Source organism: Macrotis lagotis, chromosome 5 (assembly GCF_037893015.1).
Source record: "Macrotis lagotis isolate mMagLag1 chromosome 5, bilby.v1.9.chrom.fasta, whole genome shotgun sequence".
In the NCBI taxonomy this organism is placed as follows: domain Eukaryota; kingdom Metazoa; phylum Chordata; class Mammalia; order Peramelemorphia; family Peramelidae; genus Macrotis; species Macrotis lagotis.
In genome coordinates, this window is record NC_133662.1 from 192,509,490 (window position 1) to 192,534,983 (window position 25,494).

Below are 25,494 nucleotides of genomic sequence, written 5' to 3' on the forward strand. Positions count from 1 at the left end.
TGTGATCCTGGGCAAGTCACTTAAACCATTTGCCTCAGTTGTCTTGGAAAAGGCAAACCACTCTGGTATCTTTGCCAAGAAAATCCCCGTGGAGTCATGAAGAATCAGATGGACTGAAAAACAACGTTCTAAGTTGTTTTTGTAGAAGTTTTCTCACTTCTGATGGTGATAGATGCTAGAGATGATATAACAGTTTTACAGGCACTGAGTGATGTTGCAGCAGAAGATGAATTACCATGTGTCAGAGACATCATAGAGGAGATGGACAAGGTGATAGCTGAGATCCCTTGGAAATATGAGACTGTTTTTCTATCTCATTGCTCCATTTGCAGAACCCCCAGTGAGTATACCCTCAACTATTTTTGTTTTCAATTAATCAACAAGTCTTTTTGAAGTGATTACTATATACCAGACCCTCTCCTAAGCATATGCAGAGGCCATTGTAACAGTAAAAAGTACAGGAGGAAAACTGAATCTACTAAGCACAGAGGTCAAACACCATCATGACCCAAGTGTCTTGAGGGAGTTATTGTTCATATTTGATTAGGACAAGTAATAGAAAACTTGAATAAAATACTACCCAATTAAAAGGTAGCAAAAACAACAATAACCAGAAAGAGAATTCAGAAATCAAAGTAGACCAGAAATTTGAGACTCCCTTAATTGGTAATTGGAAACAAAGGTTACATGTTTCAGCCAATACAAGGAGTCAAAGCACAGCCAACAACAAATAACTCAACATCAATCAAACAAAAACTTTACTACAGAGACTTGAGAAATAGAGAAATTACAGGTGAGGGGGACTAATGACAACTTCTGCTTATCTCTATGGTTACAAGTAATCCAATACAATGAAAATATGCATTGGATCAGACAAGAAATGGAAAGCTGTGTGATGTCAGCATATTGAACTGATGGAAAAATTATGTCAAAAGACAGAGACCCAAGCAATAGATAGGGCCAGAGAAGCTACATAATCATTGGCTCCAACACATCACAGTGACACATGGATTAAGAGCAAAACTTCCTCTTAGATATAAACCTGATTTCATATTTCTTAACAGATGGTGTGACTTGGGGGGGGGGGACAATAGAGTTAAGTGACTTGCCCAAGGTCACACAGCTAGTAAGTTTCTGAGGTTGAATTTGAACTTGGGTCCTCCTGACTCCAGAGCCAGTGCTCTATCCACTGTACCACCTAGCTTCTCTGATGACATTCAAGTTGAAAACAACATTCACAATACAGATTATGTTCTTTAAACAAAGCACTCACAGTTTGTCTCACAAGAAAGAAGTCTAGTGAGTTCAAATGCGGCCTCAGACACTTAATAATTACGTAGCTGTGTGGCCTTGGGCAAGCCACTTAACCCCATTGCCTTGCAAAAATCTAAAAAAAAAAAGTATGCACACAAGGAAACAATATATTATCTGAGGAGCAAAAAAAGAGTTCCAGGATTATAAAGAACCATATTACATATTGGTAAATATTGAACATTGTCAATACTGTTCAATAAAAATTACTGTAACACTAAAACTGCTTTTATTGATGATCACAAGACCTTTGATTCAGTTGTACATATATGTCTCGTACCAATATTGCATTTACAAAACCAGACTCAAGTATTGTGTGATTGATACAAAGTATTTGATGTTTACATGGAAAACTGTTATTTTTTAAACATCCGTTATTTCTGCATTTGCAGTGGACAGTATGTATCTTCTGATACAAAGAACCCAGGACTCTTTTGTTGGTAAGTTGGAGGCACAGTAGTCAAGTCTAAGCCATAAGATGGAGGAGCAAGAAACTTGAATTTTTCCTTGTGCTTTTTCCATGAGTTATTTGAACAGGGAAGATCCTGTAGGAAGGAAGTAGCATATTGGGCAGCTGCAAGTATAATTTCCTTCTGGGAGAGACCAAGATTGGATAAAACATCAAGAATCTTCCACTCTTGCTTATGACAAGCTATCAACCTTCTTGATTAATAATGTAAAGCAGGGGTGGGGAATGTCTTGCCTTGGGACCATTTGGTCTGGTGCTGCCACACAAACTGCAGGCAGGACTCAAAATTCAACAAATCTAGGAACTTTTTAGGGGTGAATTAATTAAATGTTGGATCAAATATAGTAGGTGAATGATGTTATAAATATCCAAATGACGGCAGAAAAAAAGTTCCCCACCCCATATAAAGGCTGAGGTAGATGCTTCCCTCAGAGATGAAGGACCGCTTCAAGATGTGTGTCTATTCCCTCCCTCCTCTTACCCATCCCATTTTGAGTTTGGAAGGTTTAGGGTTTCAATGTCAGTTTGGGGACAGGTAGGAAAAACCCACCATAAATTTTCATTGATGGCTCATCTAGGTAATAGGAGAGTCCCCTCTTCAGCGAAGAAAGGACAATCTTTAGACAGCATTGCTAGTTGTCTAAGGTTTCTTTGGTGGGGGGATCCTTCAAAGTTAAATGGATAGGAGATTTCTTGCTTTGGTAAGCACTCTTTTGTGACAGTATGATTTAGAAGATGCAAGTCTGAATTCTTGGATTCTGCTCAACTCAGAACTTATATGAAACTGAAGAAATATATTACCTTTGTAAACTAGGGCAAATGACCTAATCTGAGGTGATCTGACTCTTTTCCTAAAATGAAGAAGTTGGTACATTGGGGTTCTTAGTTAAGTACAGATCTCATTTGTAATCTTACCTGTTGTATTTTATGCACTTAATATCATTATCCAAAGAAAGGGTCCAATAAAGTTTAACAGACTGCCAAAGGGATCCATGATACAAGATCTGTCTCTCCTCTCTCTCTCTCTCTCTCTCTCTCTCTCTCTCTCTCTCTCTCTCTCTCTCTCTCTCTCTCTCGGTTTTTGCAAGGCAAATGGGGTTAAGTGGCTCGCCCAAAGCCACACACAGCTAGGTAATTAAGTGTCTGAGGCTGAATTTGAACTCAGGTACTTCTGACTCCAGGGCCAGTGCTCTATACACTGTGCCACTTAGTCACCCCAAAAGTGTCTCTCCTTACCAAATGCTGTAAAACCACAAAAAAGATCCCATCACACCTTTAGTATTCTTATACTTGACTTCTCTAACTTGGCTGCTGTTCTACTCTTCACAAATGATGCTTCATCTCATCTCTCTATGCCTATGTACTGAATGTCTTGCAAACCTGGAATATTTCCCCTCCTCACTTGGAATCTGTGTCCTTCAAAACTCAGCTCCAACACCTCCATCTGCATAATTAAATCTTCTCAACTAAACCACATTGATTTCCTGGGCAGCTATTGCCTTCCTCTCCAAAGCAACCTATATAAATAAATACACATACTTACAAATTTACAAATCCTTATTCATACATACATCCATACACATATACACACATATATATCTCTGTATAACTATATCTATCTATCTATCTATCTATCTATCTATCTATCTATCTATCCATATGTTGTTTCCCTCAATAGAATGTAAACTTAGGTCAGAAATTGTTTTCCTTTTGTCTTTATAGTCCTCAGACTTCATTTGGTGACATAGTAGGTGCCGACTGCTTACTTGATGTCCTCCTTAAGCTTTGTAGTTGCAGCATAGTAACTGAAGGAAGGTTCTACAAGCAGAGCATGGAAAGTCTGAGCAATAGCATGTGATGAATGGCGCAAAGTGAGGCAACCTACTCTTCCACGAGGGAGAATGAGCAAATTCTTGCTTCTGGGTCACAAGGTTGGGTTCCAGGAGTGACAGGCCATTGTAGGTCCCTGTCACCATTCATTACATTAGTCAGTAAAAGTTCCTAGTGGAGAACTACCCGTGTGACTTAGGAGACAAGATCTAGGGAGTTGCCTGGGTCACTGAGAGGAATAGTGATTTTCTCAGGGTCATTGTATATCAGGGGCAGACTATCAGAATTCAGGCCAACTCCAATGCCAAAATACAATCCATTATATCATAGCGGCTCACATCTGGCTATCACTACTCATTAGAAATATAAAGAGTACAGGCTACATAATGGGTCAGTGGTTAATTGCCAGTTTTGTCCTCTGAAATTATTTGAAACTTATTTGCTGAGGACTCCAACTGGAGTTAAACATTTGACATACTACATACTTCATCTTTGCTCAAATTTCCTAGAATGCCTTCATTCTTATCCTTCCTATACCCCAAATCCTTCAGGTAAATGCTTTGAGAGCAGGAATCAAATCTTTTTTCTTTGTGATGTGCTCTATGCTAGGTCCATTTCAAAATACACATGCCCATTTTTTTTCTTAATTAAAAATAATAGAACCATTGCCCATAGTAGGAAGTTACTAAATCACTAGTGAATTGGCAGCTAGGTGATATGGTAGATAGGACACCAGCCCCTGAGTCAGGAGGTCCTGACTTCAAATCTAGCCTTAGACGTACTAGCTGTGTGACCTTGGTCAAGTCACCTAATCCTGACTGCTTTGCATACAAGGCCATCTCCTGACTCATGACTGTGGAGGATAAATGCTAGTGACTTAGCACAACATCCCCTAACTCAAATTCAACTTATTTGCTTGTCATGGCAACCTCTCCCTGATGTTGTGGTCATCTTCAAGAATGAAGGACAAAAAAACTTATCTTATTATGTAATTTTGTTATCTCTTATACTTTATTTTTCTTCCTTAAGGATATGATTTTTCTTTCTCGTCACATTCACTTACATCAATGTATACCATGGAAACATTGTAAAGACTAGCAGACTGCCTTCTGTGGGGGTGGGGGAGGGAAACAAGATTAGGGGAAAATTATAAAGCTCAAAATAAATAAAATCTTTCTTTTATTAAAAAAAGAATGAAGGACATCATCAGAGAATGAATAAATGGATCTGTGATCTAAGCTGGTCATGCATAGCCTAAAACCCTTTTTCTATAGGAGTCCCTTTGAGGGATTCTAAGTCCTATAAAATCATCCTGTAAAGACCCTACTAGTTTTGGAATCCTTTTAAGGTGGGGCCCATGAAATTGTTCACATGTTTATGTATTTATGTGCTCATATATACATATATACCTATATATATACATAGATAACTGAATTTCTATGTAATTGGTTTTTTATAATCCTGTGAATTGTATTTCATAAAATTAAAAACATTATTCTGACTATTGTGCTATAATAAATGGTGAGTAGGATGATTTCAGAGGGAAAAAAAAGTAAAGACACAAACTGATGCAAAGTAAAATGATGAGAACAAGGAGAACACTGTACATAGTAGCAGCAATATTGTATGGTGATCAATTGTGAATGACTTAGCTATTCTCAGCAATAAAATGATCCAAGGCAATTCCAAAGGTCTTAAGATGAAAAAGGTTTTCTACCTTTAAAGAAAGAACTGATGCTATCTAAATTCAGGCTGAAACATACAATTTTTCAGTTTATTTTTTCTTTTTTTTGTGTGTCTTCTTTCACAAGAAGACTAATATAGAAATATGTTTTGCCTGAATGCACATGGTATAACATACCAAATTGCTAACTGTCTCAGGAAAACGGGAGAGAGGAGAGAGGGCGGGAAAGAATTTGGAACTCAAAAAAATTTTTTAAAAGATTTTGAGTTTTGAGTTTTACAATTTTTCTCCCAATCTTACTCCCCCCCCCCCCACAGAAAGCAATCTGTCAATCTTTATTTTGTTTCCATGTTTTACATTGATCCAAATTGAGTGTGATGAGAGAGAAATAATATCCTTAAGGAAGAAACAAAAAGCATAAGAGATAACAAGATCAGACAATAAGATATCTGTTTTTTTCCCTAAATTAAAGGAAATAGTCCTTGAAATTTGTTCAAACTCCATGGCTCTTTATCTGGATACAGATGGTATTCTCCATTGCAGACAGCCCAAAAACTGTCCCTGGTTGTTGTGCTGATGGAACAAGCAAGTCTATCAAGGTTGAACATCACCTCCATGTTGCTGATAGGGTATATAGTCTTTTTCTGGTTCTGCTCATCTCACTCAGCATCAGTTCATGCAAATCCCTCCAGGCTTCCCTGAATTCCCACCCCTCCTTGTTTCTAATAGAACAATAGTGTTTCATGACATACATATACCACAGTTTGCTAAGCCATTCCCCAATTGAAGGATATTTACTTGATTTCCAATTCTTTGCCACCACAAACAGGGCTGCTATGAATATTTTTGTACAAGTGATGTTTTTACCTTTTTTCATCATCGCTTCAGGGTATAGACCCAGTAGTGGTATTGCTGGATCAAACAGTATGCTCATTTTTGTTGCCCTTTGGACATGGAACTCAATTTTTACAAAAAATGAATGTTAAAAATTGTGACAAAAATATAAAAATAAGAAAAACAGTATCCATAGACCACTCAAGTGCCTAAAGGGCATTAATCAAAGTCTACACAAAAATTTTTTGAACCCCCATAATCTAAGGGGATCAATTGCTGTGTAATAGATACTGTAGAATATACAGTTTGGAATTCCAGATCCTTCTGAATGCTTCCTAGACCAAATGTAACTTGAGAGGGGAAGGGCAAAGGGGCTTTAATCAACTGAGAATCTCTGGAATTTTGTGAACCAGAGATGACTCAGGACTACTTTTAAGCACATGGGATTGTTTCTTATCATGGTGGTGGAATTTCAAATCTGGAGTGGAATACTCCATTTTCTGGTTTGGTCAGAAACTGGATATAACAAAGTAGACAACATACTTTTTATTCCCTATTACCCTGTGCCTGTGAAGAATGTAATAGTAATGATAATGATGATGATTATATATTACAAGTATTTTTATTTGAATTTTACAGATGATGTAACTGGTAATCAGAGAGGTTGCCACTTTCTCATGGTCATGAAGGTAGCAAATATTTACCTAAGAATCACATAAAGGACAATGGAGAGGCACAAAATAGGCTTCAAGACTTCCTAACTCCAAGTCCAGTATACTATCCACCACCTTATCTAGATGGCTGATCTCACCATCAGGATACCAGTAGAATATTGTCCATCAGGAAATTTTCACCAGGTGATCTGTTCATCTTCTCAATCATACATTTTTGGGTATGATTTATTTTATGCCATTTCCTAAATAATAATGATCCTTTTAAAAAAAGACTAGGACAACAAACTTTTTGGATCTGTTAGGCTAATAGAGATCTGTATTTATTACCCATCTGTAATTATGGTATCTCAAAATTTTGTAGCAGTTTCAGGAAAGTTTAATTTTAGGAAGGTTTTAGACAGATCAAAGTGTTTTGCCCCACCAAATTTCCTTAGCTAATAATGGAATTTGGTTCAAATTAATTCTGAGGTTTTAAAAAAAAATCTCTTAACAATATGTTAAAGAATTCCACTCTTCAACAGAATGACTACTAGGTCTGTAGTTACATAATAATCCAATGGAAAGGTGCCAAGTACTATTTAAAAAAAAACCCTAAAATCAGTTACCCCTTTAAACAGATTTCCTCCATTTGATTTAAAAAGGATTCCCCTTTTACTGCCAAGTTTCATTAATGCAAAGCATGAAATTATTAATGATCAGTATGATCCTCCAAAGAAATAAAATAATTCATGGTTTCTTTTTTGCAATGAGCCACCTTGAACTATGTTCTTGAACTTTGGGACCTGTTCCAGCCCTTGTCAGTCCAGGAAGTAGTGATTGTGATTAACCAGTCTTGTGGCCATTTTTCATTGGAGTGGTGTGGATCCCTATGGGAGTACATGATTCCAGTGTAATGCTTCAGTTTAAACATTTAAATGCTAGGTACATGTCCCTTGGGCACTTTTCACAGTCATGTCTTAGCTTTAATGGATTGATTCAATTACTTAGATAATTATAAGGTAGAAGCTCCCCTTGAAGTTTGGCCTTTATGAAATAGCCTTCAAAATGTTCTGCATTTCCTTGCAGTTAGGAAGGAGTTGCTTGTGTTGATGCCAGAGGTCATCTTCTGACAGTGGACGATGCTTATGTCACAAACGAAATATATATGTACCCAGAATAACTCTGAATAGTCTCCCTTTACCTACCATGTGGACCAGGGAATTTGGTTTTGCTTCTTTTTTGGAAAACTTTTCAACAAAATACTGACTGTCCCTCCATCTTCACAAGCAATTGACTTTGAATTCCCAGTCTCTTGATTTATAGTCAGTGTTGACATATTTGGATTGGTGGATTATTCTATATGCCAAAACTCAGCAGTGATGAGCTATATATCACACTGCATCTAGTAAAAGAATTCAAACTTGGGGGTGGGGAGGACAGACTAAAGAGAACATTAACCCAAATTTAATAATTTGAATGATAAGAGAGCCATAATGAGGTGCTCAAAATATGTAAATATGAAGCATCTCTATGAATAGAGAACACAAATCACCAGTGTTCAAACATATGACCTAAAAGGGAAAATACATTAGGCTTATGCAGTAAATAGTTTTTTCCTATTAGTTTAAAAAAGAGACATTAAAAGGATTTGGAAATATAAAAATCCTGTAGAGAATTGAATTCCTTCAGCTTTATAAAGTAGAACCACTCCAAGATAAAACACATGAAGAAAACATTCTGGTTAGAGCAAATGATTTCTCTTTGACCTCTGTTCTTTAATTAAGAATTCAGGTAAACCATTTAGAAAAGAGAAGAGACAAGAAGCTTTCTAACATGCTGACTATTGAAATGTGTGAAAATCAAGCAAAATTAAGTGAATTTTAATAAAAAGAATAAAAAAATTTTAAAATTAGAGGATTGGTTTAGCAGACCATGGAAAATTCAGATTTTTGTTTTTGGTCAGGGCATAGAGATGAGAAATCTTGAACCCATGATTCCAACAGTGGCAGGACTGCTAGTAAAGAAACCCTCTGCACTGATGGAGATCAACTACTCAGATGCAACTAGAAGTCTTAGTATTGGGGGGGGGAAGGGGACTGGGTGGGGGGGTATGTGTATGGGAATGGGAAGGAGGACTAGGAAAGTAGGTGACTTGACCCACTCATAATCACATTGCTTGTATTTCAGGGCAGAACTTGAAAGTCTGACACCAAATTAGCACCTTTATTCACTACTATCACACTGATCCTCAGATTATGAAAGTTAATGGAAGTAAAAATGGAGAATCATAGTATAATACATAGACTTGTCATCTTTTCAAAATTTTGCAAATTGTTAACATACATACCAAGTAAAGAAAATACTTCTGGAATATATATATATATATATATATATATATATATATATATATATATATATACACACACATACTCAACTCTATAGCATTGTTGGCTTCTATTTTTCTTTTTATGAGGAAGAATATCCTTAAACTTTATTGTTTTTGCAATAAACTCTTTGATACTGTGATGGATGTGATGTCACAGGTCTAGGTACAACTTCCAAAGATGCTGATTAAAATAGGGGGGGGGGGCACGCAGCTGGGTGGTTAGGTGGATAGAGCACCAGTCCTGGAGTCAGGAGGACCTGTGTTCAGATTTGATCTCAGACATAATAATTACCTAGCTGTGTGACCTTGGGCAAGTTACTTAACCCTACTGCCTTGTAACAACCCCCCCCCCCCCACACACACACAGAAAACCCCCCACAGGTCTAGATACAACCTCCAAAGATGCTGGTTAAAACCTAAGTTTACTTATCCTATATGATTCATTTCCATCTATCTGTTCTGTATGAATTTGGGGTCATCTTCTAGACTTGGTGTTTATGAATTTTTTAAAAAAAAATTAACTAGTTTCCTTTATAAACAGGTATTTTATTTTAAATGATTAAATGAGATATTTGAAAAGGACTTAGCACAGTGATTGGTATACTGAGAAGTAATATAAATGCTTTCTCCTCCTCCCTATTTTATGAATTTAAAAACATTGTTCTAAGATGGGGTTCAAAGGTTTAAACAAACTGCCACAAGGGCCTATGACACAAAAAAGGGCAAGAACCCTTGTTCAACATCTCTTGAAACTGCATTTTGGAGTGCGTAGTTGTCTAAGAGTCATCCCTCATTCTTGATACTTAGCTGACCTGTCATCTTTTGCCATCATACATCTTTTTGATGACACCCTTCATACCTCTTGTTGCTTCTGGACTGTTCTACACTGTAATATTTCCACCTACTTATAACTATTTGCCTCTCCACTGTCCTTTGGGTGACCTTCAACTTTGTTTTAGAAAAAGGAATTTTCATGACTCTCAGATGTACAGTACTGATAATTTCCTTCTTTTTTTCCAGTATTATAAAAAAATACAAAATTTCTTCCGGAGGGATGGTTTTCACCTTGTATGCCAATGACTTATGGACTTTGTTGAAACATAGTAAATTTTAATATTATAGATGCCTACAAATAGTCTTTGAGAACTTCAAACAAGTCTTTTATAACCTTAACCAAAGAATAGTTACTGCTTTGACAGGGAAGGTTGTCCTTTTCAAATGAATGTAAAACTCTAAGAGGGAAGGCAATGGAGTGGTGTAGGGATCCTTCAGCCAACCTATCAATTCCACTTTATCAATCCTGGCATCGAAGGGAAGAGCTTATTTTGATTAGACCACTTTTCCATATGTAAGAGACTCAAGCTGCAATACTCTGTGTTATATTAATTTGTATGATTCAGAGGAAATAGTTTTATTGGTCAGAAAGGATTCTCAATTGAAATTAGACTCAAATTGCACTAAGAAATCTGGATAAATGTAATTTTCCCCTGCCTTCCTCTTCTTCCCCCTTGAGTTTTCATTTTGCATGGAAATATATGAAGTATAGTTTGGAAATTTATAATCTTCAAAGGGAAAAAGATTGTCCTAAAAGTGGATTCCATATAGAAACTTAAAAAAAACCCAACCCACATTTCTTCAGGAGGTAAGCCAGTATCTTTCATTGATGTCTCTATATAGCATGATTAGAGGTTTTAGAACACAGTGCATTTTAGATTACATAGTTTAATGAAGTAGCATAACACTGTGATTTTAATTAACTTTCCATACTCACATTAAAATCTTTGATTCAAAGACAGTTAAGATGAATGCTAAGATTGCTAGGGTTTTAGGACTATTTACTGTTTTTGGTAAACATTAAAATGGTAGAGAACCAGGTCATGGCAGTAAGCTCAAGTATTCACAGTGCCACTGAGGAGACTGTGAGTGAGATTAGATTTTAAATAGAATAGGAAAGAATTGTGCATATAGAAGGAAGTACTAAATAAGTGCTCCATGACTGTTCCATTAAATGATATATACTTGGAAATTTTAAAATGTGTCACAGCCTACTTGGAACTGGGGGTGCAAGTATATATGGTCCTAATGGTCTCAGTGTAGAGCACAAAATTTAGCAACTGGGCTGTTATGGGGATCAAGTGTTAAGCCCAAAACTATCCTAGGCTGAGTGTGAAGAAACAGGGATGCAAGTTAATGGGCAGATGGAGTTAGAGAGGCAGTCTTTGCAGGACAGGGTCATGAGGCAAGGTACAGCTTGCTGTGAAATAACTCTAGATCTTCATAATATGATTAAACTGGTGTTGCCTTCTCTCCTCCCTCCTTTTTGTTGACATAGTGGTCAGGAAGTCCTAGGTTAACTAAGTGGTTTGCAATGTAATTTTCTTAGTAGGGATATAATTAATACTAAAGCTTACTAGGGAGTTGCTGACGGCACCGGATGAACTAGCTGAGAGTAGTTAATGATTGTTCAACGAGGTAGAAGCCCTGCCTCTAATGTTGCAGATAATCTAAAGGTTAATTTTCTTAAAAATTGAAACCTAAATGCAGAAGCTTCTTCATAGACACAATGTTTAATTTATGTAGTTTGGTAGCTATCTAGCTCACAAATTTCTCCCTCCCTCTTAACTATTGGTAAAAGTGGGAGAACAATCTTGGTTCCAAGCTGCTCTTATTTGACTTTGGTTCTGAATCTTATTTCTTTTTTTTTTTTAGTTCCTTTTTTCGCAAGGTAATGGGGTTAAGTGGCTTGCCCAGGGCCACACAGCTAGGCAATTATTAAGTGTCTGAGGTCGAATTTGAACTCAGGTACTCCGGACTCCAGGACCAGTGCTCTTAATCCACGGCGCCACCTAGCCGCCCCTGAATCTTATTTCACAACACCACAAGTTGGACTTTTGGAAGAGGGATTGATTGGTTTCCCCTGTCTAGTTGCATATGGAACTTCTAAAATTAGAACATTTCACTTAAAATAAACTGAAGAGTTCAGGGCTATGTTCACTGTTTCTTGTCTCTGAGGTTGAAGTTTAAACTCTCCTTGGCTTTTCACTATGCCCTCTCTTTTTTTGGAAATTTTAGGGACTTCCAAGGGCTTTATGACAAGAGGACAGAAGAGGTAGCTGGTGCTCAGAGAAAGGGCCAGATTGCAGAGGATAAAGCAGGGTCCTAATTTTGTCTCAGTCTTCACTGCCTTTGTCGGCCTCAGTCACGGCACCTACAAGCTAAGCTTCGGTTTCTCGTCTGGGTAGAAAGGAGACCTTTTGGTTTAGGTTTCTTTCAGCTCTAGTGAGTGGCAGCCCCGAGGTGGACTGAGCCTTGACTCTGGAGTTAGATCCGAACTCAGGGCAGGCGAGGCAGGGATCCAGAAGAGTTCAACAAGAAACGCGGATTTCCTCAGAGATGAGCCGACAGGGAGCTTCGGGCACGCCGTGCGGGGATTTGTTTGTTGGACTATTTTTTCCATTTTTCCCTCAATGAGGGGCGGTGGTACAAATCATAAGCCTATGTAAAGAAAAAGAAAAAAAATAAGCTTTGGTTCTGATTGTGTGAGCAAGGCCAAGGACTCTCATCATCTGAATGTGGGAAGTACCTCGGGAAAATGGGGAAAAAATGCTTTGTGAGTCCAAGAGCCCCCTGGAAAGAGGACCTGTGGGGCTTGTGGGGGTGGGAGGGGGGAGGAGACCCCCGAGCCACAACCCGGGGGTCAGTCCAGGTTCCGAGTATTCTAGGAGCAATTTTCTGGAGGCGGGCGGCGCTGGCCCAGCCGCGGGGGGCTCCCGCACGGGAAAGCCCCCCGGGGGGCTGGGCGCGGCCCCCGCCGCGCGGCCGCCCCCAGCCCGCGGGCCCGGCGCCCCTAACGGGCGGCGCTCGAGGGGGTCGCGCCAACGGGCGGCTCCGGCCGCGAGGAGGGGCGCGGGGGTCCGGGCTGCGGGGCCCTCCCCGTCCCGGCGTGCACCGCGGCGCCCCCGCCCCCCGACTCCAGGAGGCGGGGCGGCGGCTCCAGTCTGGCCGCTCCCGCCCTGCGCCTCACTCTCCCGGGGAGCCGGAGCCAGCAGGACCCAGCGCAGCGGAGCCCCCGGCCCGGCCCGGCCCGCCCGAGGCGCCGCCATGAGCTGGGGCACGGAGCTGTGGGTGAGTGCGGGCGCGGGGCCCCCAAGTCCTCCCTGCGCCGCGGGGCGGCCGCCGGGGGCCGGCCCTTTGTGTGGCTGCGGCCGCGGGGCCGGGTCCTGTGCGCCCCCGGCCCGGCCCCGCTGCTTTGTACCCGGGCCGGGCGGAGGGGCGGGGCGGGGCCCCATTGTCCCGGAGGAGCCCCCGGCCAGGTAGGGGGCGCGGCGGGGGGCGCGGCGGGGCGGCGGGGCGCGCGGCTTTGTTCCGAGGCCGCCACGCCCCCAGCCTCGGCCTCCCGGGCCCGGGCCGCCGCCGCCCTCCGAGGCGAACCGGACCCCGCGGCCCGGGCCAGCGCCCCCCGGGGCGGGGCCGGGTGGGGCGCGGCGGAGCCGCCTTCCCGGGGGGCGGGGCGGGGGCCAAGGTGCGCGCGGGGGCTCCTGCGGGGCGGGGGGCGGGCGGCCCCGCCCCTCGCGCCCCCACCTGGGCCGCCCGGGCCGCCGGGGTCCCGGGTTCGGGCCGCCCCGGCTCTCCCGAGACTTAGTTCCCTCCAGCCGCGCCCCCCCCAGGTGCAGACGGTCTACACCGAGAAAACCCGTAAGGAGCAGCGCAGCCCCCTGGGGCGCCCCGATTGCTTTCCTTTCGAATTTTATTTTTAAAAGAAAAGGTAACCAAGCATTTTGGCCCACATTTAAAGTTTTTCTTAAAAGGATTTTCGTTAATAATATATTTTTCCTTTCTCTTCCCCCAAACAACCTGTTGAACTTTTAGCCTGTTGAACAGAATTCTGGTTTTGATTAGCTTTTTCTGCAAAATGAAAAATTACAATTTACACTTCCTTTTATAATTGAAAAACGACTTTGTGTTGCAGTACAATTGTGTAACATTTTTCTTTCTTGAACCGTGCTGACAGTAAAATGAAATAAATTCGGAAGAGAGAAATAAACTTTAATTGCATAATCCATTAGTATGCAAAACAGTTCGTTTTTTCAAAGCTTTGATGGTCTGAGGATAGGTTGAAACAATTTTTGACTAGCTGATTGTTCAGTTCTGTAAACTATGTAAAATAGAACGTGGTATTCCACTTTACTAGAATTTCCTTTCAGGTTTTTTGAATCATGACTTTTACAAATGAAATTATAGAGTGAGATGGTTCTGAGAAATTTATTTTACTCCTGCCTGGGACGTAATGGAAACACATGATGATTTTCATGCCCTTAAGAAGACTGAATTTTAGAAAATGTTCTTGGAAATTTTAGATTCATAAGCAGTCTTATTTGTAATTCTTAGAATGACATTCTAAAAATTGAGTTGGTTGGAGTGTTTTGCAGCATGAAGTGGGACTAGACTATATTCTTTCTTGGATATGTGTATTTGATTTGATTATAAAGGTATTTTTTTTTAGTTTTTTTTTTTTGCAAGGCAGTGGTTAAGTGACTTGCCCAAGACCACATAGGTAGGTAATTATTAAGTGTCTGAGGCCAGACTTAAACTCAGGTACTCCTGACTCCAGGGCCAGTGCTCTATCCACTGTACCACCTAGCCACCCTCTATAAAGCTATTATTTATAAAAACTGAGACTTAGTAGAACCACTTAGTGATGAATTAACCCAAGTCTAATACCTTTATTAGAGGTAGCTAGGTGGTACAGTGGATAGAGCAAGGGAGTTGGAGTAAGGAAGACCTCAGTTCAAATTGAATTTTTTTTTTTAGGTTTTTGCAAGGCAAATGGGGTTAAGTGGCTCGCCCAAGGCCACACAGCTAGGTCATTATTAAGTGTCTGAGACCAGATTTGAACCCAGGTACTCCTGACTCCAGGGCCAGTGCTTTATCCACTATACCACCTAGCCACCCCTTCAAATTGAATTTAACACACTTCCTGTGACTTTGGGCAAGTCACTTAACCTTTTTTTACCTCTTTCCTCACAGTGGATGGAGCACTGACCTTGAAATCAGGACAGGAGTTCTAATTCAGCCTCTGACACTAGCTGCCTGACCTTGGGCAAGTCACTTAACCCTGATGGCCCCACATCTAGGGCCATCTCCAATCAACCTGATTCAGATCTGACCACTGGACCCAGATGGCTCTGGAGGAGAAAGTGAAGCTAGTGACTCAGGAGAGCCCCCCTCACTCACATGTAGTTCATGTGTTTGTCATGGAATCACCTCCCTGATATCACAGTCCCTTTGAGAACAAAGGACAAACATTATCATTATTCCTCCTCCATAAAATGAGTTGGTGAGGGAATTGGCAAAGCACCCTAGTATCTTTGACCAAAAAATTACATATGGGGTCATACATTCAGGTTCAAGTGAACAACAAAAATGCCATTATTAATTGGGTGTTTGCTGAATACGTGATTTGATCTGTGATACCTGTCTTTTGCTAAAGTGGAGTTCTGATTGATAATCTAGCATCATGTTAGAGAGCCTTATACAACCAGTTTGTGTGAGAGTCAAGACTCAACCCAGTTTGAGACTTTTTAATCTACTCATGTTGCCTCTTTTTGCATACCTTAAAATTGCTATAGAAATAAATGTTCAACAGTTCATTGCAATAATCCACACAAGATGTAATGCGTTTAGACTTGGTGGGAGTTCATAGGAGAATAGAGGACAAATGGGAAAGAGATAGGAAAATTGGCAAATTGTGATTTGGCAGCTGATGGAATGTGGGAGCTTAGGAAAATGGAAGAGTCAAAGATGACTTTGAAATTTGCAGCCTGGGAAGATGGAGATGTTATTAACAAAAAGGGGTCACACTTATTGGCTTCCAATACCACCAGCGGACCTATACCCCAAAGGGATCAAAGAAAGAGTAAAGGGGGAGGAATAATCATTTATATAGTTCCTGTTCTGTGTTAGGCTATATGGGGTGTTCAGGGAGTACTAGTCTCTCGTGCCAGGGTTGCTCATCCCCCTTTGGTATCCACTTGTTATTACCAGCTCTCACAAGGGGCTCCAGGAAGATGTGGCATGAACAGTGACCCCACTCCTGTAAAACGAAGGGGCCTTAAACTGGCTGGTGAGTTAGGGGGCTGTCTACCCCAAGAATGGGAAGATAGAACACTTTGTTTCTGTGGCTCCTGGTGACTGAAGCCAGGAGTATGGGACTCTTGAGAGCCTGCCCAGACCAGGAGTCTCCTGGGCCATTGAGTGTGGTCTTGCTTTTTGTCTCATCCCTGAACTTCAATAACTGGGGAATAGAAAGTGAGGCTGACAACTTTGTGCAGCTGATCCTCATTGAAATCCAACTGGTGATGTTATTGGTCCTCTTCCATAATGACAGCTGGACCCTGTGGCAAGTAAGTAGAAACTAAAGGCTGCCCATCAATTGATGGACCAACCAGTGGAAGCTGAGTGAATTAGAGGTGCCCCAGGAACCTCAGAAAATGATGAAAGAGGCAGTTTCAGAGAAACCTGGGGAGGCATTTATGAAGTAGGAAGACAGTAATACCCTAGCAGCAGTGTGTTAAAACTGAACAAGTGTGGATGCCAATCACCTGAACCCATGAAGACAAAGAATGCTTTTTGGCAGAGAGGTGAGGACTGATGGCCATAATAAAACAGAATTTGATATGGAAGGGAAGTGCATTGATATGACTACTATTTATATGGCGGGCACTGTGCTAAGAATGCAAATATCTCATTTGATCCTCACAATTAACTTTAAGGGGGGGTACTTTTATTAACCTCATTTTATAATTGAGGAAATTGAGGCAAAGAGAGGTTATATAACTGGTGTCTGAGGCTTAATTTGACCTTAGGTCTTCTGGATGGCAAACTTAGACTATCAACTTTGCCACCTAAATGCTTCTAACATGGGAATTTATTTTGCTTAACTATACCTGTTGGTGGCAGGGATTTTGTTTCCTATTTTTGGATGAGGGGAGAGAAAAAAAATTTTGATATTGGGCAAAAAGTCTCAATTTAAAAAAAAAGGGATCAAGAGGAGAATCAAGTTTTAGAGGGAAGTTTGAATTTCCATAAAATCATAGATTTAGAGAAGGGAACCAACAGTCTTATTTTATCACTCTTGAAACAGCTTTCTGGAGTTTAAGAGACTTTGAGACCTTGGAAGGCTAGGTGGAGCTGTCTTGCTTAGTAGTTGTGTATGTGAGGCTGCCGGAGAGAGGTGGGGAGTGGAAGGAATATGTGGGAATTCTCTGCAGGGAGGGAAGGTGATTTAAGCTGTCATCTTGGAGAATTACCTAGGGGGTAGGAGGCACAGAGGAGCCAGAAGATATTTAGAATAGCTATTCTTAAGATTGGAGAACTGACAGGGTTCTGTCAGAAAAGTTTTTAATGGCTGAGAGGGTTGATCATTGGTTTCTGATACCTCACAGAGTTCAAGGAATATGAGAACTGAGAAGAAAGATAATTACATTTGGAAAGTTGGAGGCCCTTCATGACCTTTAGGAGAGTGATTTTAGTTGTAATGAGAACTGATTACAGATTTCAAGAACTGGAGGAGTGGGTGATAAGGAATGTAGACCAGTGATTTCTTCTAGCTGCATATTGATTTAGAAAACAACAAATTAAAATAATGTTGTATTGCCTTTTATTTTGATAAATATTTCCTGGTTAGATTTTAATCTGATTCTTGACATTACAGAGTTTTCTTTCTTTTTTTTTTTTTGTTTTGGTGAGATAATGGGATTAAGTGACTTGCCCAAGATCACACTGCTAGTAAGTATCAAGTATTTGAAGTTGAAGGTCCTCCTTTCTTCAAGACCAATACTCCATCCACTGCACCACTTAGGTGCTCCTACAAGAATCTTCTCTCTTGTGGACTATAGTCTTTTTTAGAAGTTTGGTAGTGAGAGGCAGGACAGTAGTTTTAGAAGTTGGCACCATTATGGGAAGGTATTTTTAGGTTTTTAGGCATAGTGAAAGAGGAGAGTAAAATTGTTTGCAATTGGGCAAATTGATTTAAAAAAAATCAGGTATTGGAATAGTCCAGAGGGAATGGGAGCCCCTGAGCATTTAGAAAGTTAGTAAGGTGGAATGGAGACACACAATTATAGAATTATAGACTTGGGAGGAGTCTTGTAACCAGCAGTTACTCTTCTACTGCCACTAGTCCTACTTTTAGCCTATACGACAGTTAACTATTGGAATCTGGTGATTTTTTTATTTTTTTGTTTGTTTTTAGGTTTTTGCAAGGCAAATGGGGTTAAGTGGCTTGCCCAAGGCCACACAGCTAGGTAATTATTAAGTGTCTGAGGTTGGATTTGAACCCAGGTACTCCTGACTCCAGAGCCGGTGCTCCATTTGACTTTCCGTTGAAACCTTCTTTAAGTGTTATCTCCTGTTAGTATGTGAACTTGAGAGGAAGAACTGTTTTGCCATTTTATTTGTATCTTTAGTGTTTAGCACAATGCCTTTTTTAAAAAAAAATTGATCAGTCTACATAGGAAAACAACCCAATATATGGCAGTCAGTCAGCTAGTGTTTTTGAAGGTCCTGCTATGTGCTGGTGATAAAGAGAAAAGCAGATAACATGCAGGTTGTATACATAGAGCAGAAATAGCAAGATTTGACAACTGGATATAATGGAGTGAGGGGGAAAATGAAGAGTCAAAGATGATGCCAAGGTTATAAACTTGAAATTAGAAGCATGGTAGGGCCTTTGGAATGGGGTGAATTTTGAGGGAAAATTAATGAGTTTTATATTGGACTTGTTGAGTTTGAGATGTCTCTGAGACATTCAGGTGGAAGCACCTGTTAGTGATTTGGTACTTGAAACTCAGAAGATCAATGGGGGGGTTGAATATATAAATCTAAATCATCTGTACAGAGATGGTAATTAAATGAATGGAACTGATGATATCACTAAGACTGTGTTAAGAGAGAAGATGGGGGAAGGGAAGGTTAAGATAGAGCTTTCATATCCATCCACAGTTGGGAGTATGTTGAGCCAGCAAAGGAGATTGAGATGGCATGGTTAGACTGGTGGGATCCAAGTGCCTTTCTGGGTCTTAGTTTCTTCATTTTTAGAAAATGAGGGATCAGCCTAGATGGCTCCTGAGGTTACTTTCAGCTTAAGATATATGATCCTTTAATATTTCAGAGGTCATGAAAACTCAGAGTTGGAGCTAGTGGTCAGCAGTGTCAAATAGCATAGATCAAGAATAATGAGGGCTCAACCTTAACATCTGACAGTTGGGAAATCATTGATAATTTTGGAGTAATTGGTAAGTGATGCGAGTGAAAGCCCAATCCAGCAAAGAGTTGGTAAGAGAATGCTTTTAGAGGATGAGGAAGTGAAATGAAAAGCGTATGATAGCTTTATCTAGGAGTTTGAGAGAGGATAGGACAATAGCTTGATGATATGATGGAGTCTAGGGATTTTTTTTAAGGATATGGGGAGGCAGGGAAGAAGATTGGGAGAGGTTAGAGGTTGGAGATAGAGGGCTTGATAGAAGGGACAAGAAGGGAATAGAATTGGATGAAGAGTACATGTAGGGCATCTATGCATTGACCACTTCCAAATAAATCTACTTGTGCTATTGTCTAACTCTTCATTATTCCACAAGTAATTAATGAATTACGCTCTTTGCTAAAATTTTAGTGTGGATCCCCTTTAGTTATTACTATGTGTTTTCTATAGTTACAGTATTTCCCAGGGATCTGTCAGTTTAGTACTTTTCAGGAAAGAAAATAAAATTAATAGGATATGAACTATTCTTACGCTATACTGATTCTTTGTATTTGCAGTTTCCTTTTCTATATCTTGTTTTGGAATTTTCAAAGAAATAGAACTTAAGGTTGTTTGCCAATTGTTTGTGGGCTTTAACCCCCTTTTGAAACTCAGAATAATGCATTCTCATCTTCAGATTTGTGATAACTACTCTTTTTTTTTCCCCCTCACTTTTGCTTCATGATTGGATCCTGGCTCAGTAGTTAGATTTTTTTCAGCTCTTTAAGTCCTTGACAGTGTTGTGCATCTCAGCCAGGTGACTTGAATTCATCTCTCCTTGTTAACTTCTTACTTATCTTCGGTTTCAACTCTGTGTTAAGTCTTTTTTGGTTCTCCTTTTGGTCCAAAGGTTATTCTCTTTGGCAGACAAAAGCTTTGGCAGAACCTAATGTCAGTTAGCATTGCTTTTTCCACCCCAGATTGCTAGCCAATTAAATCCTTTTTCTATCCTCCTTCCTTGCCCTGGAGTTTAAAAACAACTACAATAACAATAAAACCCAAATCAAACCCAAACTCTATTTAGTGTCCTATTTTCTTGCTAGCCTTAGGTCATTCTACAGTTTAACTCTGCTGACACTGTTCTTTCAGAATTGTGCCAGCACAATTGTATTCTTCTATTGCTTTCCTTTGGATCTATCTTATTACATATCTTTCTAAATTGACTGGTAGTCTAGTATGCTGACTAGACTAAGTTTGAATTCTATTCAAACACTTGCTAGTTGTGTGACAAGCAATGGAAAGATTGAGCCAGGAATTAAGGAAGGAGGATAGATTATAGTTATAGTGATACACTGGAGATTAGAATGTAGCAGCATAGACTGTTAAGAGAAAGTGGTGGTTTGATGAGCAGCAGTATTAAGATGAGAACAGGTTGGTTCTTCTGACCCACCCAGTCATTGCTAAAGGAATGAATTCTATTAATTAGTGCTGGCTAGTGTATTTAAATATTCAAATGAATCAGTGTTTTAATCCATTAGAAGTTTCCCTCAGTGATACAGATTAAAGCCCATACTTTCCTACCTATCTTGTCTGACCCTTATCCATATCTTACTGCAAGTCCCAATTAGGACAGGATCGCTGGCACATAACTCTGGACGTCATCTCTTGGCCTTAACAGTTGACTTGCTCATTTTTCTATTCCTTGAAGATGTCTTTTTTATTCAAGACTCTTTAGTGGCTACATGTTGCAGGTTGCTTACCCTTACTATATGCTAATATTTATTTCAATACTCAAATACTGTCAGTTTGTGACTATAGGAGAATTTAATTTATCCCCTTTATCTTCTGGTGGTAGAAGGAGGGTTTACTTTTGTAGCATAGCACACATTACTTCAGAAAGGTAGAGAATTCAGTGCCTCAGTACTTTGTAGATATAATGTTTGTTGAACTTAATTGCATTGCTAGTCTAGAATCATTTGGCAGAGTCTTCTGCTGCAGAATCTCAGCATATCATTCCACAAACATTTAAGTTCCCTGCTTGCACAGGACACTGCTGGATATGCTACTCATTGAGGTCTTGAGGTTAAACTGTTAGCATTATTCGGTGATTTATGCTTTTGCTTTCTTAGACTATTATGTTTATATGAGATAAAGTGCTACTTGTTTAATACCACCTCCCTGTTGTTTAAGCTTCTCCTCCTCCATGAGGCAATAATTAATTACACATCAAGTTATTGTACCATTGTTTTATTTTTGCCTTTAGTAGGAAAATGCCTTATGTTGTTTTGACAGCTCAGTGGAATTCTCTTTTCTAAATTTTAGACTCAAAAGTTGAAATATTCATTGTTGTAAAGGAAATTTATTTTGAAATATCATAAATTTTTAAGAATATTTTTGAAGAATTGACTTCAACATTGATAGGAAATAATTTGCCAAATTTTTAAGTCATAAAATTATATTTTCAAAAATCATCTGAGTATTTCTTTGAAGCTTCTTTTAACCTATATTTAACAGATATTTGCAATATTTGTTTGGGTCCAGAAACTAACTCTCAAATTTAAAGATATTCAGTGATTTTTTTTCAACTCTTAAGGAGAGTTGAATAAATAAATAAAAGAGAAGAGAAAGACATTGGTTTCCATCCTCAATTTAAGACCCAAATTTAACTCTTGAAGACATTTGAACTCTTTCCCACCCCCCCAAAAATTACTTGCTATGGTTGGTTAATTCAACCTTGTCTGTACCTTTTGCATTATTATTCCCCCTTACATTGCTACTATGATCCAGGCTCTTTTGCATTTGTAGCCTTGCTATCCCTATTTCCAGTCCTAGCCCTTTCAAACCATCTGTTTGGTTGATACTAAAATAGCTTTCCAAATATATAGGTCTTAGTTTATATTCCATTTACTCTTCTGTTACATCTAAACTGGACTATTTGATATCTGTTCTTCTATCATATTGTTTGTCTCCTCTGCTCAGGAAGGAGGTAAAGTAGAAAAGTGTTTCAAAAAATCCACTGACATGGGGCGGCTAGGTGGCATAGTGGATAAAGCAGCGGCCCTGGAGTCAGGAGTACCTGGGTTCAAATCCGGTCTCAGACACTTAATAATTACCTAGCTATGTGGCCTTGGGCAAGCCACTTAACCCCGTTTGCCTTGCAAAAAAAACCCTAACCCCCCCCCCCCAAAAAAAAACCCACTGACTTTGGAGTCAGAGGAATTGAGTTCTAGTCCTGACTTGATCACTTCAAACCTTTGTGACCTTGGGCAATTCACTTAACTTCTGTGGGCCTCAGTTTCCTCATCTATAAAATGAGGTTGAATTAGAGCCTGATGTTTCTTTAGAACTTTGAATCTCTATATCTGGGTTCCTCAATGTTTTGAAATCTGTTCTTTAAGTCCCTGCTTGGGTGCCATCTCCATTGAAACCTCCTAAAACTTTCCTTTGGCTTTCATGCATTTTATTTTGTATTATATTTGTATATGTCATAGACCCCCTTGTTAGATTCTAATCTCCTTGAGCAGAGGTTGTTCAGTTTTTCATTTTTGTCCAGGCATCAGTGCCTGACATGTAATATAGAACTGCTGAAGGTGTTTGAATTTGTTAAAAGCTCAAAGAAGGATGCCTCATTGGCCAGGTCATCATTTTCTTTATTCTTTCATCTTCTTGAATACTTTAGGCAGTTGTGACTAAAGAACCTGAGGAGAAGGCTGGAAGGCTGCCCACCTTGAATGGGTTTCAGCAGGTTGTCAGGATTCCTCTTACTCCAGTGGATGAAGCATCTGTAATTTGATTGATCAAGACCCCTCTATACCTTAGTATATATTGTGATAAGGTACTCTACCTATGTCACTAGTATATTAATATATCCTGAATGTGTGCTGCCTTTGAACATGGCTTACAATATATGTATATTTATTTCTACACATTCCTCTACACTGTGCATACTTATGCATGTTTTAAAACTTACAAAAAAAATGAAATTAAAAATAGGGTAAGATTATCGATCCTGGAGTCTTTACTTTGTCCTAATCAATCACCTCACCAGCTCTGTGGAGGATATTTTGGATAGGGGAGAGAGAGACTTGAAGCTGGAGACTAGCAGACTATTGCTGTTGTTCAGGTAAGTGGGTAATAAGAGTTTACTCTTTCCCACCTGAAATTAAAAAAAAAGAGAAAAACAAAGTTTCTACCAGTCACTGCCTCTTGAACTTTTCCCTCTAAGGTCACCTGCCTCAGCTAGAAGATGATTGGGGAGAGAGTCAGGGGCAAGGGTGGCACCTGCCAATGAGCTCCAATAGGAGTGTTCACTGAGGAGAGATTGAGGAATAAGGGCAAGTGTGATGGTATTGAAGACATTCCACTATGGAAAGGAGATGAAATGAACTCATCTTCTTCTCACATTGATTGTTTGACTTAGGGACAGATCAAGGTTCCTGCTTTGGAAACCTCTGAGCGGTAATAGATGAGTGGTGATGAGTCTCAAATTTAGGCTTCTACTCTTCCATCATTAATACTAATACTTTCTAATTTGGAAAGTACATAAAGTATGCTTCATTGACAAGCCTATTTGAATTAGGGTCACCACCACACCATGATTAGAATAGTATTTGATGAAATTTTCAGGTTGATATTTATAGCACCTTGAAGAATTCATGAACAGGAATAATGAAGTGTAACTGTAATTTTGCAAAAAATTACATATAGTATACTTACGTAATTTTTTAAATTGTGCTGAAAATACTTAACTCTACAATGATCTGATCAGGAAGTTGCCATGGTGACAATGCTCAGACTTTTGTGTTGCCTGCCATAGGAGAATACCAGGTAATGCAAAACTCTTACTTAGCAACTGTGTTTTGGTAATCAGCCACATAGTTCATAGTTTCTTAGAGAGTTGGGAGAAGAGGGAAATACAGAATGATAAAGAAAAAAAAGGTAGCAGATTTTTGCCAGTAGTTAATATTTGATACTACCTTCTATAAATTTGGGAGTAGCTTTTGTTGTGATAGCTTATTGAGACAACTAAAAATTAGTGTTTTGTTTCATGAAACCAAAAAAGAAGAAATTTTGGCTGTTTTTTTTCCCTCAATTTTGATCCAAGAAGAACAGTAATATGATAATTCTTTATTGGTGATGTAAGATTACAAACTCTGTTGGGTAATTGTTTAGCCATTTATGTTTTAAATGCAATGTCTTTTGATCTTTTGTACTTTTTACTTAGGTCAGGAATTTGGTCTCATTTGTCCTTGACAATATATATTGATTTTTTAAAATTAAAAAAGTGTATATACTTATTTAGATTTTCATAGTTTTAATAATTATTTTGTTCTTCTTTCCAAGAAGTGAGAAGACATTAATTATGAAAATTTTATCTTTAAATTACATTTGGAATTTTCAGATACCTTGCTGAAATAGTTTAATTTTTGAAAATATAGATATTATTAATATAGTCTAACCATAGGGAGCTATTGTATATAATAAATTGGAAATGTGATTTATATCTCTTAGTGTGACATTTTCCTATATATATTAGTTTTAAGCCTGAGAACTTTGCCTGTACTGTTAAAGATGAAGACTTAACTAGTCTTTTTTTTTAAATGGTGATTTTTAAAGTCTTTGCATTGTTAGAAAAAAGGGAACATTTGGCTTTTCTGTATAATAGTACTGTAAAGCTGCAATAATATATATGTGTATATATATATATACACGCACACACAAATGCACATATTTTATATATATATATATATATATATACACACACACACACACACACACACACACACATATCGTTTGATTATTTTATGGAACAATTTAAATCGGGTGGGAATTTAGCTGGTTTGAACAGACCTGGAAAGTGTTTGATTTCTACTCTTCCCCCTTTAAGAGAGTGCAGTAATTTGTGTTGATGGATAAGATGATTCTTTCTTTTTTTTTCTTTTTCTTTTTTTTTAGGTTTTTGCAAGGCAATGGGGTTAAGTGGCTTGCCCAAGGTCACACAGTTAGGTAATTATTAAGTGTCTGAGGTTGGATTTGAACTGAGGTACTCCTGACTCCAGGGCTGGTGCTCTATCCACTGGCCACCTA

The 25,494-nt window shown here is 39.3% G+C and overlaps 1 protein-coding gene across 3 annotated transcripts in view; it reads left to right on the forward strand.

Moving 5' to 3' along the window:
- The first annotated feature begins 13,049 nt into the window (after positions 1 to 13,049).
- The window catches only part of FNBP1L (formin binding protein 1 like), a 106,354-nt gene continuing 93,909 nt past the window's right edge, over positions 13,050 to 25,494 (forward strand). For all 3 annotated transcript variants that reach the window (XM_074188193.1, XM_074188192.1, XM_074188191.1), the window contains exon 1: positions 13,050 to 13,292. In XM_074188193.1, coding sequence (XP_074044294.1) covers positions 13,269 to 13,292 — 24 coding nt within the window. In that variant the 5' untranslated portion in view covers positions 13,050 to 13,268. The remainder of the gene's footprint in view (positions 13,293 to 25,494) is intronic.